This window comes from Rhinopithecus bieti, unplaced genomic scaffold, assembly GCF_001698545.2.
Source record: "Rhinopithecus bieti isolate Rb0 unplaced genomic scaffold, ASM169854v2 scaffold_81031, whole genome shotgun sequence".
NCBI lineage: Eukaryota > Metazoa > Chordata > Mammalia > Primates > Cercopithecidae > Rhinopithecus > Rhinopithecus bieti.
The window spans coordinates 433,791-448,982 of NW_016830217.1; the positions used below are offsets into that span (position 1 = coordinate 433,791).

The 15,192-nt window shown below is 58.7% G+C and overlaps 1 protein-coding gene across 1 annotated transcript; it reads right to left on the reverse strand.

Moving 5' to 3' along the window:
- Positions 1-70: 70 nt before the first annotated feature.
- CLCNKB (chloride voltage-gated channel Kb) lies at positions 71-13,581 on the reverse strand. Its single transcript, XM_017865296.1, is given in 22 exon segments — positions 71-498; positions 847-933; positions 1,600-1,683; positions 1,849-1,937; positions 3,567-3,700; positions 4,940-4,989; positions 4,992-5,093; positions 5,096-5,160; positions 5,544-5,654; positions 5,817-5,886; positions 6,311-6,484; positions 6,759-6,843; positions 7,461-7,562; positions 7,673-7,757; positions 8,122-8,247; positions 8,774-8,852; positions 8,936-9,013; positions 9,312-9,451; positions 10,714-10,842; positions 11,679-11,807; positions 12,766-12,872; positions 13,480-13,581. Coding segments are annotated over 21 exon segments (2,067 nt in total). The 5' UTR covers positions 12,866-12,872; positions 13,480-13,581; the 3' UTR covers positions 71-450.
- Positions 13,582-15,192: the final 1,611 nt, after the last annotated feature.

A 15,192-nucleotide genomic window follows, 5' to 3' on the forward strand; every position in this document is an offset into this window, starting at 1 on the left:
ACTCTGGGCCAGCGCAGGTGAGGAGCTCCAGTCCCAGGTCAGCAACCTTGCAGCTGAGATGAGGGATGGACAGCTTTATTTTTCTCTGGAGCCTCTCATTGGGAATCAGACAACCCCAGAGGGCATCTGTGCCTGCCCTTGGTGACAGCATACTCCAATCTCGTTATTCATTAATGTGATGGCCAGTCACTGAGCACCTGGCAGACACTGGTTTTCCGTCATCTCACACTCAGCTCTGTCCAAGGTGGGATTTGTCTTTCAAGGCAGGAGCCATCGTCACACCCAGGATGAGTCATCTTCTTCTGGGCTAGGTTAGAGTTGTCTGTTATGCCAAGGAATGGAGCTGGGTTGGAGTGGGGGTAAGGAGTGATGGGGGAAGAGAGGCAGGGTCTCAGCCCAACCTCAGTACCAGGGCAGCTGGGGTGCCCTGTTTCATCTTGCTGGACTGGCTCACTTTGGGGCTGGTGGATTTGTCAGGTTGGAAATTGCTTTCTTCATCTAGAACAGAGAAAGGGGGAGGGGGCTGGAGGAGGGATGTAGAGGAGGTTGACAGGGCGGCACCAGCATTTTTAGTCCCCTAAGGGTGGTTTCTGGGTGAATAGTAGAGCCCGTGCCACCCCATTGCACAGATGGGATCACTGAGGCAGAGAGGGGCAGGCTGGCCACTGGCCAGGAAACAAGATAGGGGAGCCAGGCCCAGTGGCCAATCTGGGCCAGGAAGAGGGACTCATCAGTATCCTCTGAATCCCCCCAGGTTTGGATGGGAGCATGCTGGTGTCCCCCCCACCTCCCCAGCCTTCTCAGGCATGGGTCCCCTGCTTTGCTCTGCCCCTGGGACCCTGGTACCTCCACCCAGGACACGCAGCCCACAGCTCTGCCCCACGATGTCACGAAGACGGACTGAAGGTTCAACAGCTCAAAGAGGTTGTGTGCCTGGATGGGGGATTGTTAGGAAACACTGGAGGGTAGAAGGCACCCAGGCCACCTTCTGGCCCACCCTGCCATGCCTCTGAGCCAGGAAGAGGGGCCGGGCCTGATGTGTGTGGGAGGCAAGAGAGCCAGGCCTGCAATGTCCAGTGTGGCCACTGGGGGATGCCAGAGTCCATGCAAGGGTCTGGGCGAGGCCGCAGGTGGACAGGACCCAATATCCAGCACCCTCCAGCAGCACAGAGGGGGCAGGACCATCTCCAGGTTCCCTGTGGGCCTCTGCCCCTTCCCCGCCCATGTGCCAGGCTCTGTCCTGAGTGGCTAAGTATTTTGTCCAAGATCACACAGGGAGAATGTGGTGGACCTGAAACTGAAACGCACGTGTGCCCTGGTTCAACTCCACTGTCTTTTCACCCAGATACTTAAACATTTGCCACTCTCCCACTTCCCTCATCTCTCCGCATCATCCCCGCAACCCTGGCAGTGAGGGGCGACAGGGCAGGAGCTGCTTTGCCCAGTCTGCTGATGAGGACACAGGCCCAGGAGGGGAAGGAAGCAGCAGAAGGCGGGCGGGGGCGCGGGTTGGGAGGGGAGGCTGAAGCCTGAGCTCCTCATCAGCTCTTTCCCCACCCAGGGGCCTCATGTGTCACACTCCCCAATTCTCCCTGTTACCTCATGCAGGGAAGTCTCTGGGGACAGCTTCAGGGTCACTGGTTCCGTGGGGCAGCCCCCAGCCAAGATGTCCTGGAGACACTGCTGGGGGTGGGGAAGGGTTACAGGGGAAACGTTACAGGTGCAGGGCCAGCCTCTCCAGGATGCCTCTCTCAGACCACCTCTCCCTCAGGAGATCAGCGGGCCCCTCCTGTCCCAGCCCTGCTGACCGACCCCCACCCCATCCCCACGCCCCTCAGGAATACCCACCTGGTGTCCTGGAGCCCAGGAAAGAGGCTCAGCCTGGAGGGCCTGCACCAGCTGGGCCCTTCGCACGATGCCCACCAGGATCTGGGACTCTGGCAAGTGGAGAGGGAGAGGGAGGGAGGCACAGTAGGAAGAAACAGGAACTCACATTACTGAGCGCCTACTTAGCCAGGAACTGTGCTGGTGTTCCTAGGGGGCTATTGTAACTATTGTCTCCCATTAAAAAGGACAGGAACTGAGGCTCAGAGACAGACAGGCTAATTGTCTTGCCCAAGGTCATTCAGGTGTGGTAGCTGAGGGTGGCTGAGTGAGGCTACCAGGGGGCCAGGAGGGACCCTGGCAACCACTGAGATCCCCCACATTGCAAGGCCTCAAGACAGGAGCAAGCTGGGGACGCTGGCACGATGAAGTCTATGTGTCAGGGCTGGGCTTTCTCCTTCGTTTTCTAAGAGGCTTCACATCTGGCACAGCCCCGTGAAGGTGTGAACCCAGGAGGACCCTGTGTTCTGAGGTCCTACTGTGTGCTGGGGCCTTGGCAAGCTTCACTCCGGCCCTGGGGTATCAATGGCATTGTCGGATATTTAGTTTTGAGGGCCCAGCTTGGTGTTTTTGCTTTCTGTTGAGTGGAATAAAAACTTGACACTTAGACATGTAAATGTCCCCCTTCCCTTTTAAATGAACAATGAAGGCTATTTCTTGGGTAAGCAGTGGGGTTCCACAGCCTGGGCCTGTGTTGGTTGGAGCACTTTGCTGTGGCTCTAAGGGTAAAAGAGGACTTTGTCTTCAAGGCTAATTCTTTCTTTGCTCCAGGAGGTGAAGACTCTTGGGGGTCTTATCCGAAAGCAAACATTTGCAGATGAGATATTTGGCATGTTTCACAGCATAATGCTAACAGTCTTCCAATTCGTGGGGAAAGAAGGGCCTAGCATTTGGAGTGAGAATGTCTGGCAATCATATACTCTCTTGATCCCTACTTTCAAGATGATGAAAATGCAGTACATAAAGCTTAAGTGGTATACTCACAGTTATTTAGCTCATAAATGGCTTTATCCCTCTTGGGGTGGGCATAGGGGTGACCTCACTGCACAAGGTGCCTACCCAAAGTGCAAGTGGAGACCAAAACCCAGCTGTGATGTGCTTCCCAGGTGTGCACCTTATCTCATTTGCACAGGGGGACACATGGGCTGACAGCAGACTTGAGTGAGCAGGGTTACCCCCCAACCCCGCCTTATCTTCTGAATGCAGATACTGGACTTGGACCCACAGGAAATGATGCTCTAGTTAAGGTTTCCGCAAGAAGCGGGTTCCATGCCTTTTAACAAGGGCCACCATGCTTTTGTCTTTAAGGAGATGTTTTCCTTATGGCAACAGGGATTTGGGGGAGGGGTCTCATTTGGGGAATGCTTAAAGGGAGGCCTGTAGGGAAGCTTCCAGAAGACCCTGGTGGTGTCCCCATGCTCCTACCCCAGCAGCTACCCAGGTGCCTTACAAGCACCTGGCTGACTCTCTTTAGACATGTCAACCACCCCAAGGGAGGGTGGCCATGATTTCCATTTTACTGATGAGGAAACTGAGGCTCAGGTGAAGTGACTTGCCCAAGGTCACATGGTTGGTTGCTAAGTCACAGAGCCTGGATGCAGATCCTGTCTGCCTGACAGGTCCAAGAAGGAGGCAGAGGGCATCCCCCACCCCCGACTTCCTCCTCCCTTCCGGCTGGGCACCTGCGCTCTCCACCAGGGGATACTCGGCCACGTCTGTGGAGGTCACGACCTTGACCACCTCCTCCAGGGGCGTGTCCTTGGCCAGTGTGGTGATGCTGCGGTTCATGAAGTGCTCCACCCTCACGCGGTGGGAGCTGCAGGCAGAGGGGCTCCCATCAGGTCCCGGAGTCGGGGATGTGAGACCCAGGCTGGCAAAGGGATCTGGGGGGAGCTTTGCTTGAACTGGGGACCCTGGGGACCCACAGCTCTGGAGTGTGGACAGGGCCGGAGAGGTTCGTGGAATGAGGGACTCCTGGAATCCACGGTGGGAGGAAACCTGGGGACCACGACGCCAATGACCCAGTTCCTAATTCCCAGCCCCCTGGACCCCATGTCCCCAGACCAGCTCCACTTTGTCCTGTTTAACCCAGCGGCCTTCCCTGGAAATTTTAATTTGAATAAAAAGTGTATGCGGATGGGCGCGGTAGCTCACGCCTGTAATCCCAGCACTTTGGGAGGCCGAACCAGGTGGATCACTTGAGGCCAGGAATTCGAGACCAGCCTGGCCAACATGGTGAAACCCCGTCTCCACTGAAATTACAGAAATAATCTGGGCACGGTGGCACATGCCTGGTCTGAGCTACTTGGGAGGTTGAGGCAGGAGAATTGCTTGAACCTGGGAGGTGGAGGTTTCAGTGACTTAGATTGTGCCACTGTACTCCAGCTTGCGTAACAGAGTGAGAAAGATTCCATCTAAAAAAAGAAAAAGAAAAAAAAAGGTGTATGCCTCCACCAGGGAAAAACTTGAAAGTCTGGAAACCACTGGGGTAAGCAGCCTCATTTTCCAGATGGGGAAACAGGTTCAGAGCAAGGCAGCAGCTTGCTTGTATTTGGAGCGGGGCCTCGGACCCAGGGACTCTCAGAGCCTCTTTGGTCTGCCTCTCTGGCAGCAGAAGCTCCTCTGGTCCTATCTGGTTGAGTGAAGACCTCAAAGCCCATTTCCATTCTCGTTCCACCTCCTGCTCCCAAAGTTCCAGTGAAGGCTGCAGAAGTGGAGAGAGGGGAGGAGACCCAGATCTGGTGCTGGAGCAAGACATGGCACCTCTCTGAGCCCCGGTTTCCTCAACCTGTACACGGGGCAATACTCATCCTCCTGCTGTGGAGCCCTGCTGACCCCTAGACAGACACTGAGGCCTCAAGGCCAACAACTTGCCCAAGGTCACCCGGGGCACTGGGGAGAATGGAGACCAGAGCACAGCTGTATGTCAGCCCCTCCCGGCCCCCATGTCCAAGGTCTGCTGTGGTGGCATTTCTTTTTGGAGGTGCCCTCCATCCCCCGCCCTGCACGGACACTATGACCCCCCTTCAGCCAGCCTGGTGGGCACTGCTATCACCCGATGTTGCGGCCCAGAATCCGTGGCAGGTATGGCAGCTTCTTGACCAATGGATGGTGCCATCGTAGAAGGAGGGCTGGCAGCTCTGCTCAATGGCCGTTGGCTGCCGCACCGCCATCAGCAAGGGGCGCAGTGCATGAACTATTCTGGCGGGTCAGCCTCAAAGGCCGCAGCGGCCGTGGAGATGGTGGTGCGTCACAGCCCTGAGAAGGCTGCAGCCCCTGCAGAGGGGCAGAGTCAGGCAGGGCAGCTGAGGCCAGGGGCCAGCCTCATGTGAGGGCAAAACTGGCATAGCTGCAACCAGGGGCTAAGTGTGATTTGTAAGAGGTTACAGCCTGGGCACTGTGGGAAGTGCCCAGTGCCTAGGCTTGGTGAAAGGAGAGGGATAAGGGAGGCCACAGGGCTGGGGACAGGACAGGAACCATGAGGGAGTGATGGGCCCCGGGGAATGGTGGGACTTAGGAGGGACAGACCCCCATGAAGGGTGCAGGGCTCACTGGGAGGCTCAGTGATGGCTCTGTGCCCTGTGGAGCCACCGGCCAATTCTCCAGGTCCAGCCCAGCCCCACGATGCTGCCCACCCAGCAGGGCCCTGACCCACTCACCTGCCAGGGCATATCCCCCGGGTATGATGGGATTGGTAATCCCTCCAGCCACGATGCCCTCAGGGAAGATGAAAGAGAGAGTCTCCCCAAAGAGGCGCCCGATGACAGCTCCTGGCCACAGACTTAGGGTGAGGGGGAGCCAGGCTGACCCGGCCCCCACAACCCTCCATCCCTGAGGACCATCCTCAGTACCATCTGGGGAGGGTGAACCAGGAGCCATGGCCCTGCCCCAAGAACCCCGAAATTATCAGAACCTCAGGACTCCAGACTCACCATAGATGAAGATGGGCATGAAGCACCCGGCAGGGATGGGGATGGTGGTGGCCAGAATCAGCATCCAGAACTGTGGAAGTGGGGAGCCCAGGGCAGAGGTTAGAGGCTGCTGGGCAAGGCATTGACCAGGGAGGACAGGACAGGGGACAGGGGAGTGTCCTAGAGAGAAAGAGGGTGCCAGCCATGCACCCATTGCCAGAGTCTGGCATTAGGGGAGGGTCCTCACCCTGAGAAATGCCCACTCTATGCCTGGCACTGTGCCAGGTACATTCCTTTCTTCCTCCTCAGTCTTCCCAGTAACCACCCCATTTTAAAGATGGGAAGACTGAGGCCCAGAGAGCTGAAGTCACTTGTCCAGGACCATGCAGTGGGCAGGGGACACATCAGGAAGTGTGGGTGGAAGGCCTGGGCTCCATGCCACCAGGTGCAGGGAGGCACCACCTCACCACCAGAGCTGGTCCTGGCTCTGTGCACACCTGGGACCGGAGGCCCACCTTCATAACCAGGAAGAAAGCAAGGGTCCCAAAGATGGTGAACTGCGGGTGGTACCATTCCCACCACAGGTGCTGGGGGTCAAGCTCTTCAGGCCAGGGTGGGCTGGAGTTCCGGGTCATCAGCCCCCAGGTGTGGTTGTCGAACAGCGAGTCCAGATGCTGCTTCATGGACAGCTGTGGCAGGGCAGGTGGGAACTGGACATGAGGGGCCCCGAGTGGCAGACCCCAGCCGTCCCCGCACTGCCTAACCCTGCCTGGAATCCTCCTCTGCCACTTCCCACTAGGGGCCCTTGGGCAAGGCTCTGACCTCCCGGAGCTGTAATATCATCTATAAAATAATGCCTAGGCATCTCCCTTATGGGGTATTGGGGGGATTAAGTGAGATACATGCAAAGGGGGCAACTAATAGGGCTTCCCCACTCCTGCCACCCCACTTAGGGCCCCTTACCCGAGAAGCCAGGAAGCGGCCTGCACTTGGCGGGTAGGTGATGGAGGCGAGAACCAAGGTGGCCAGGGCGGAGTACACAGGCTTGCTGTAGGGGGTAGGTGGGCTCCAGGGCTGGCCCGCTCTTTCCCACATCCCCAGGAGAGGGAAGCAGGGCCTCGCGAAGGCAGGACAGCGAGGCAAGGACCGGGGAGGAGGAAGAGCAGGAATGGGGGACATGAACTGGGCCAGCTCCAGGGGACAGCACCTGTGGGGTCAGCTCCACACTCCTGGGTATTTTAAGGGGTAGAGGCTGATAGGAGAACTGGGGCACAGGCACGCTGGGAGGGAGGACAGAGTGGGGCCAGACTAGGGCAGGGCTCATGCACCTGGGGCAGGAGGGCTTAGCCAATGCCACGGGCACACACGGTTTAAAGGGAGAGAGGGACCAAGAAGGGGTTAAAGGTCAGTGAGGGGGTTGGGGTTCACTGAGGGGGTATAGACTCAAGGAGATATGAGGATTAAATGGGGAGGTTTGAGGCCAGTAAAGTAGGGGGGCAGTGACTGTGGGGACTTGTAGGGGGTGTTAGGGGTTCCTCATGTGGGGCATGGGCTAGGACGGGCTTTAGGGGCTCAGGTGGGGGGTGGAGCTTTCTGCATAAGGTTGGGAGTACAGGTGGGGGAGGCGCTTGCTGAGAGGTCCCCAGCCCCTAGCCTGGAGCCTACCTGGTGGCCAGGAGTTTGGAGCTGAACCGATTGTTCTTGATGAAGCCAAAGAAGATTCGCTGACAGAAGAGGAAAGCGCAGCTCAGGATGCCACAGAGACCCCTGAGGAGCATGGAGACAAGTCCAGAGCCTGACCCCAGTACCAGGGGTCGCAGTCCAGGCCTGGGGGGAATGCCTTGTTGGACTCTCAGGGACCCAAGGCACCCACTCACCCCAGCATCACAAAAAAGAAGATCTCTGGCAGGTCGAAGGGAATGTCCACCCGGAAACTGGTCTTGTAGAGGAAAGTGATGGTCTCTGGGGAAGGAGAGCGGTGGGGAGCCGAGATGGCACTCCCACCCCACCCAAACACAAGTCCCAGACTAACAGCCCAGGGTGGAGGGGGTGCCAGGTCTTGACCCAGAATCTGTGTCCTGGCATTCCAGAGCCTGACAATCAGGCTCCTGCCTCCCTACCCAGCCTCATCCCTTCTACCCTCAGGGCCCCTGGCTTTCATGCTCAACACAGGTCAGCCCCTTCCATCCTCCCAGAGAGGTGGGAACAGGGAGGAGGAAAAAGTGGGGGGGGGAAGGGAAGAGCAAGGGGTGTACACAGGGGAGAAGGGAGGGCCCCTCGCCCCAGCCCCCAGGCAGGGCCAGGGTCAGGCAGCCCGGGGGCTCACCCTGCTCGCTGTTGAAGACTGGCAGGAGCCGGAACATGAAGGCCCCGCAGGTGGCCGCAAAGAAGCCCCTCCAGTAATCCCAGACAGAGAAGTGGGAAGACATGACCTCAATGCTGAACAGGACGCCTGGGGGCGACACTGATCTCAGGTGGGCCCCACCACCCCCACCCACCTGTGGCTGTAGGGCCCCCTCCCCATGTTACCTCCTCCCTGACCCATCTGTCCTGCTCTGCTACAGCCCGGACAGGGACAGACAGGAGGGGAGGGCAGGGGCATGGGCCCTGGGCAAGGAGGAGCCCGCTGCCCAGAGACCCGTCCAGCCTGGAATGCGGGTGTGCGTCCTCTCACTATTGGGTGAGGATGGTTGCGATCTCCATTTTATAGAGGAGTAAGCCGGGCTCAGAGAGGCCAGCAGGCCAGGGTCACACATGAATTCCAAACGCAAGTCTGTGTAATGTTACCCTGAAGCCTCTCAGCACCGCCAATCATGTCACCCCCCGGTGGGGGGCGGTGGCTATACCCAAGGCGGGGCTGAAGTAAGAACTAGAATGAGACCCACCCCCTCCTCCAGGCTCTCAGCTGGGCCGAGGGAACCCAGGGTATGAGGGGAGGAGCTTGAGGGACCTGGGGGCGGGGCATGAGGGGGTCTCACCGCTGAAGGGAGCTCCAAAGACTGTGGCCACGCCCACTGCCGCTGCTGCCACCAGCATTTCGTTTTGCTTGCTTTTGTTCTGGGGGATCCGAGTCCGGGGCTCAACGTCAGCCCCCTCCCTCCCCACTCCCAGTCCTCCAAGGAAGCCCCCGAGTCCCTAACCTCAGGCTCCCCGATGGTCGTGGTGCGCACACGGCCCAGGTAGGCAGCCATCATCACAGACAGGTGCACGAAAGGGCCCTGCAGAGGGAAGGGTGGGCCCAGGGCCCAGGTGAGGGCAGCACAGACAGCCTCATCCAGAGGCAGCACGGCTTCCCCACCACACCCCGTCCTCCCTCTCTCCAACCCCCAGGGCTGTCCTCAGATGGCTTTTGTCACACTCCGGGGACCTGTCCTGGCTCTTCCCCCAAGACTGAGCTTCTCAAAGGCAGGGACAAGCCCAAGTCCCCTCTGACCCAGCTTTGGTGGGGTGATGGGGTTGAGGCAGGGGTGGCTGGGGTGGGTGGGGTGCTTGGGGTGCCCTCACTCCTGCCCATACCACTTTGCCCAGGAAGAGGGTGCTGCCACAAGCCAGGGTGCAACACACGCCCACCACCTTGGCCCCAAAGTTCTTGATATCCAGGTAGTCCTCCAAGACCACACCCGACAAGATGGTCTTCACCTCTGGGATTCCAGAACCTTGGTGGGGGTGGGGAGGGCCAGGAGAGGGACAATCTCCAGATTAAAAATCTCAACACTCTACCCGCGAAGTGTTTTCACATTACGATCTCGCCAGATCAGCAGAACCCTCTGAAGTTAGGATTATTTTCCTTTGGGGACAGGGTCTTGCTCTGTTGGCCAGGCTGGAATACAGTGGTAGGATCATAGCTCACAGCAGCCTCAGATGCCAGGGCTCAAGTTATCCTCCCGTGTCAGCCTCCTGAATAGCTGGGACTATAGGTGGAGACCATTTCGTCCGCCTTACTTTTTTAAAGAGATGGAGTCTGGCTATGTTGCCCGGGCTGCTCTAGAACTCCTGACCTCAAGCGATCCATCCGTCTGCTTCTGCCTCCCAAAGTGCTGGGATTATAGGCGTGAGCCAGTGTGCCCAGCTGGGTTAGGATTCCTTTGTTTGTTTGTTTGTTTGTTTGTTTGTTTGTTTGTTTCAGACAAGGGTCTCACTCTGTCACCCAGGCTGGAGTACAGTGGTGCAAACACGGCTCAGTGCAGGATCGAATTCCCCAGCTCAAGCAATTCTCCCGCCTCAGCCTCCTGAGTAGCTCGGACCACGGGCACATGCAATCATGCCCAGCTGATTTTTTTCTATTTGTTGTAGAGAGAGGATCTCCCTGTGTTGCCCAGGCTGGTCTCAAACTCTAGGCAAAAAGCGATCCTCCTGCCTCAGCCTCCTAAATTGCTGGGATTACAGGCATGAGTCACCGCACCCAGCCTAGGGTAAGGTCCTTAAACTCATTTAGCAGATTTGGACGCTGAGCGTCACAGAGGGAATGTGAGTTGCTTACATTCCTCCCGCCAGACCTGGCAGAAAGCTGTGGTAGGATAGGGGGAGGCTGGATGAAATCTCAGGCCACCACTGAGTGAGCCTTGAGCTCCCCTCTGCGAGCCTGGAGCTGGAGGCCGGGCTGAGCGGCCAGGTGGAGCTGTGCCTCCTCCACCAGCTCTTCCCTGGCACTGGCCACTGCAACAGGCTTCACAGAAAAACCTCCCACCAGGCCTCCCATCAAGTCCCAGAGGAGCCCCTGGAAAGCAGGTAGGGCCAGCAGTGACCCAAAGGTCAAGATCTGGCCTTCTTGCTGTGTCCCTTCGGGCAAGCAACATGACTCTTCTGGGCCTTTGTCTGTGAAATGAGGCTGCCGCTTCCCGACTCCCCCCATCAGAAGCCCCCTGGGATCTGAGAAGGTTTTGGCCAGCAGGGACTGGCGTGGTGACCGTGGACTCACCTCCAGAGGAGGGTGTGATGCTCTGGGAGAAGCCCGTAGAGAAAGAGACGAGGGCCACAGGGTACAAAGTCCAGGAGAGATACCGGAGCAGGTGGCTGTCCCCAATCTCTCCATACAGCCACTCATGCGCTGCGGACAGCTGCGTATCAGGGAGCCACCCATAACCTCTGCAGCCCTCGGGGCTAGACACTGTGGTGCCTACTTACTGACCAGGAAATGGAGTCACAAAGAGGGAAGACCCAGGCCACCCAGTGAGGAGAAGACCCCCAAGAAGAGGCAGGAGTATGACCCTGGGTCCATATCCCAGGTTTACCACTGCTTAGCTGAGTGACCGTGGGCAAGCCACTCAGCCTCTCTGAGCCTCAGTTTCCCCATCTGTCAAGTGGGCTAGTGATGGGCTCTCCCTCACAGGCTCACTGAAGACTAAAGAGGGCCACTGAGAACTAAATGACACAGGTGTGAAGCACCAAACACCTGCTTGTAGGTGTAGTAGCTCCTGCTTCCGGCAGCTGAGGGTCTCCAGAGAAAGTGTCTTAGACCCTTCCTGGCCCACACCCCCTCTTCCAGGGAGGCCTCAGGGTGGAGGCAGGCTGCTGAGAGAGCGGGGATTGGGAAGGAGGCTCCAAGCTTAGTGTTATAGGCAAGTGCCCCCACTCCCACCCCAGGGCATGGAGGAGGGAAGGAGAAGGAACGGGGTGGCTGGAAGAGGAGGCAGAGAGCTCAGAGGAGGAAGGGCTCTTGGGAACATTCAGGCCTCTCTCCCTTGTGCAAATGAGATGACTGAGGCCCAGAGAGGGGCAGGAGCCTGCCCAGGATCACACAGCAAGTCAGGAGTAAAGCCAGGACCAGATCCCCACCCAGAGCCCTCCTCCCACCTCTGCTACACCTGGCGACATCCACCTGGCATCCCCAGAGCGAGCTCAGAATCCCCTGGACCAGAGCAGCATCTGCCATGGAGGGGTTACCTTGGACAACACTCCCGACAGCCAAGTCGATGGCATAGCTGACCAGGGCCATGAGCACCCCGAGGACCATCAGGAAGTACCAGTCCTCGCCCAGGCGGAACAGCTTCTGCTTCAGCCACTCCAGGCCACCTGGGGCAGGGCATGGGGTCATGGCACAGGGTGGGGCAAGAGGCACAGGCAGTCCCATCCTAGGAGGCCTGCTGGGTTCCAGGCAGGGAGGCTGGGGCAGTGGGGTGGAGCTTGGTGGTGGACTCTGGGGTAGTCCTGAGGGGGACCTGCCTCACATAAGTAGCCAGGCAGGATTTGTGGCAGGCAACAGTGGTGACACAGTGGGTGCCAGGACTGCTGCCCCTGCCGGAAAGCCTTTGACCTGCCCACCCTCTGCATCCCTGCCTGTATTGGGAGGTTCCTGGGGGACAGAGAGTGTGGAGGAGGCTGGCAGCTACAGCTTTCACCTGTATCCCCGCAGGGTCCGTAGCTTAGAGAGCACCAGGGTCTAGCAGACTCCTGCGTGTCCCAGGGCCTGTGGCACAGGTATCCTCTGGGTTCCCAGCAATGCCCCTGGCCAGCTGGCTACCAGCCCAGCCTGGGAGCTAGCCCTCACTGGCTGTGGGCACCAGCCCCTGGGGCTGCACTTAGCCTCCTTCTGGGGTCCCTACTTGCTCTGCCCTGTAGCTGAGGGGACAGTCAGGTTTCAAAGTGAACAAGGCACATGGGGCTCCAAGGAAAGGCAGCAAGTGCAGATTGCCCCAGCCCCTTGCTGTGGCCCCAGCTGTCCCAGCAGCTAACCCCCACGTCCCCTCACTGGCACAGGTAGGTGAGGGAGAGGCCTGGGTGGAGGATGGGCACAGTGACCAGGCCTTGGGCTATATCTCCCGAAAGGCAGACGGCAGATGCCGGGCCCATCTGATCCACAGACAGTGGGACAGACAGACCCCTTCTCTCCCTGCCACCCAGGAGACTTTGGGCAGTGAGGTCCTGGACAAATGCCAGGAGGAGGGAGGCTCCTGGGCAGGGAGGTGGGGTGGGAGCCGGGCAGGAGTGATGTCCTGAGTGGTCCTCCCAGGGAAGAGGACCTGGCTCTCACCTCGGACGCCTCGGCGGATGCGGGGACAGGGGCCCCACAGCTCCTGCAGAGTCACAGGGTCCCCTGAGGAGCCCTCACGCAGCCCCACCAACTCCTCCATCAGGCCCCTGGGGAAGCAGATAGAGGGAGGGACCCAGGTGAGCTGCTGCAAGTTCTCACGCTGCCTCTAGGCCCTTCCAGTGCTCTCCCCACCAAATCAAGAGGAAGGATTGTGCTTTTGTGTGTGTGTGTGTGAAGTTATCACACTAGGTCTGTGTGTGCCCTCATCCCTGAGGTTCCGTCACTGAGGGTGTGTACCTGTGCGTGTCATTTTGTGGGATGGGGATGGGATTCCTAGGTGTTGCCCTGTGTCTAGCAGCAGACTGGGCACAGGCCAGAGCCTAAGCCCTGCTCAGAGCCTCTTCCCCTTCTGTGGTCGCTGCTTCCACCCTTCTGGGTCGCTTGGCACTTCCACTGCTGGAATCAGTCTCTGCCCAGGGCTGTGACTCTCTCACTGCAGAGTCCCATGGATGGCTCTGACTCTCCCTCCCCTTCTCGGAGCACCCTCCTCTCTCCCCAACAGCTCAGGCCACAGAGGCAGGAAAACCCCAGGACCAGAAGGAGGCCTCTGCAAAGCCAAAGTGAGGTGCTGGCTCCTGCCCCTACCATCCTCTCTGCCCTGCCTGCCTGGCCCTGCCAGGTTCATGCCCCAGTCCATGCCCAGAGACCCCTCACCTGTCCGTCCTCCTGCTGTGGCTGAACAGGCCCTCCTCTCACCAAGGCTCCTTTGCTCCCAGCTCCAGTGCACCTGGACAGGTGTGTGCTCCACCAAGCATCATTCTCTCCCTGCCACCCCCACCCCCCCACCCCCCCCNCTCCTGTGTGCCAGGTAGAGAGTCAGCCTTCCCCAGATTAATTACCCTGAGTGCCCACGGAAATCCCACGAGGCAGGCAGTGTGATCCCGTTGTAGAGAAATGGCGTCTCAGGGAGGCGAGGCTGCCTGTGCAAGATCACAGAGGCCGAGGCAGAACCGGGATTCCCAGCCCAGGTTTGCCTGGCTCCAAAGCCTGCAGGCTGTGCCACACGGTCCTGTCCTGATGATCCATCTTGTCCAGGGCTGGCGAGGAGGCCGACACCTGGGGCAAGGCAGTGAATTGGGGTCAGGAACTTGGACTCGAGCCTTGTGTCCAGACCCTCCAGGCTCAGGAAATGCCTCTCAAAGCACACGTCCAAGAGCCAGCGGCTCTGTCTGGGGTCTTCTGGGTAATTCCACAGACTTTGTCCTACCCTAACAGAGGATGAGAGCACAGGTGTGAAGGGACATGGCGAGGAACAAGCATGTGCCGTGTGCCTGCTACATGTCAGGAGCTTCCAATCTGCAACTCAAGTCCTCCTCCCACACCCTGTGAATGGGGAGAGCATCGCCATTTTGTAGATGATCAGAGAGGTGGGTCACTCATCCAAGGTCACACAGCAGAGGCTGAACCCAGCCCTCCACTGTGCAACTCTTTCCCTCCCCCAATCTCCTCCACTCCTGAGGCTGAACCAGGGCAATGGTTTGGGCACAGAACAGAAGAGTTGTGTCTGATGCCACTTTTGGGCAAGAGGTTGGGGGCAATTGCCTCCACTCCTACCCAGACAAAGCCACCCTCTGAATAACATGATGGCCCTTGAATGATTGTTAAAATCTGGGACCCTGGGCTGCCCTCTGCCTCTAGATGCCAGGCAAGTCAAATCGAAATCAAAGGTGTGTGTTGTAGGAGGTGGGACCCGAGCCCCCTTTCACCTTGGCCACCCCGACCTGTTGACTCTGCACAGCACCAGAACTGGCTGCCCCGTTGACATCCTAACCCGCAGTGTCTGGTCTGGGGCAGCTGCTGGCTACGGTCCCACAGCCGGCACCGCACTTTCATATCCACCCCCACCCCCAGCCCTGTGAACACCAGGAGGCCGAGAAGAGCGCAGCCAGGGGCCGCAGGGCCCAGTGCAGGTCCCTCCCAAACCCACCGCCTCCACATCAACCCTAATTTCTCCCCTTACACATCAGTCGCCTGGCAGCAGTAGAGGGGGCTCAGTAGAGCGACAGCAGGGGAGAACCCAGTGTGGTTCTGGGATTCTAACGCCAGCACCTCTGTTTCCTCCTCTGTCAAATGAGCTGAGCCTGAGACCTGGGTCTCTGTCTCATGACAGGATAAGGGCGGGAGTCAGGCGCCCAGGACCCGCACAACCCTCTCGCCTCAGAGCAGCTGAGGACAGGGGATGGGGGACAGGGCACCCTGAAAGAGACAGGGAGGGTATTGGTGGGAGCGGGGCGGTGCAGAGAACCCACATGCAGAGGTCACTGAGTCCCCACACTACTTTGCAGCCTGGCAGGTGACATGAAGCAGGGTCCCCTGCCCTGCTTTTATTCCAACAGTTACACCCCCACTGTCAGATGCCTAGGAGGG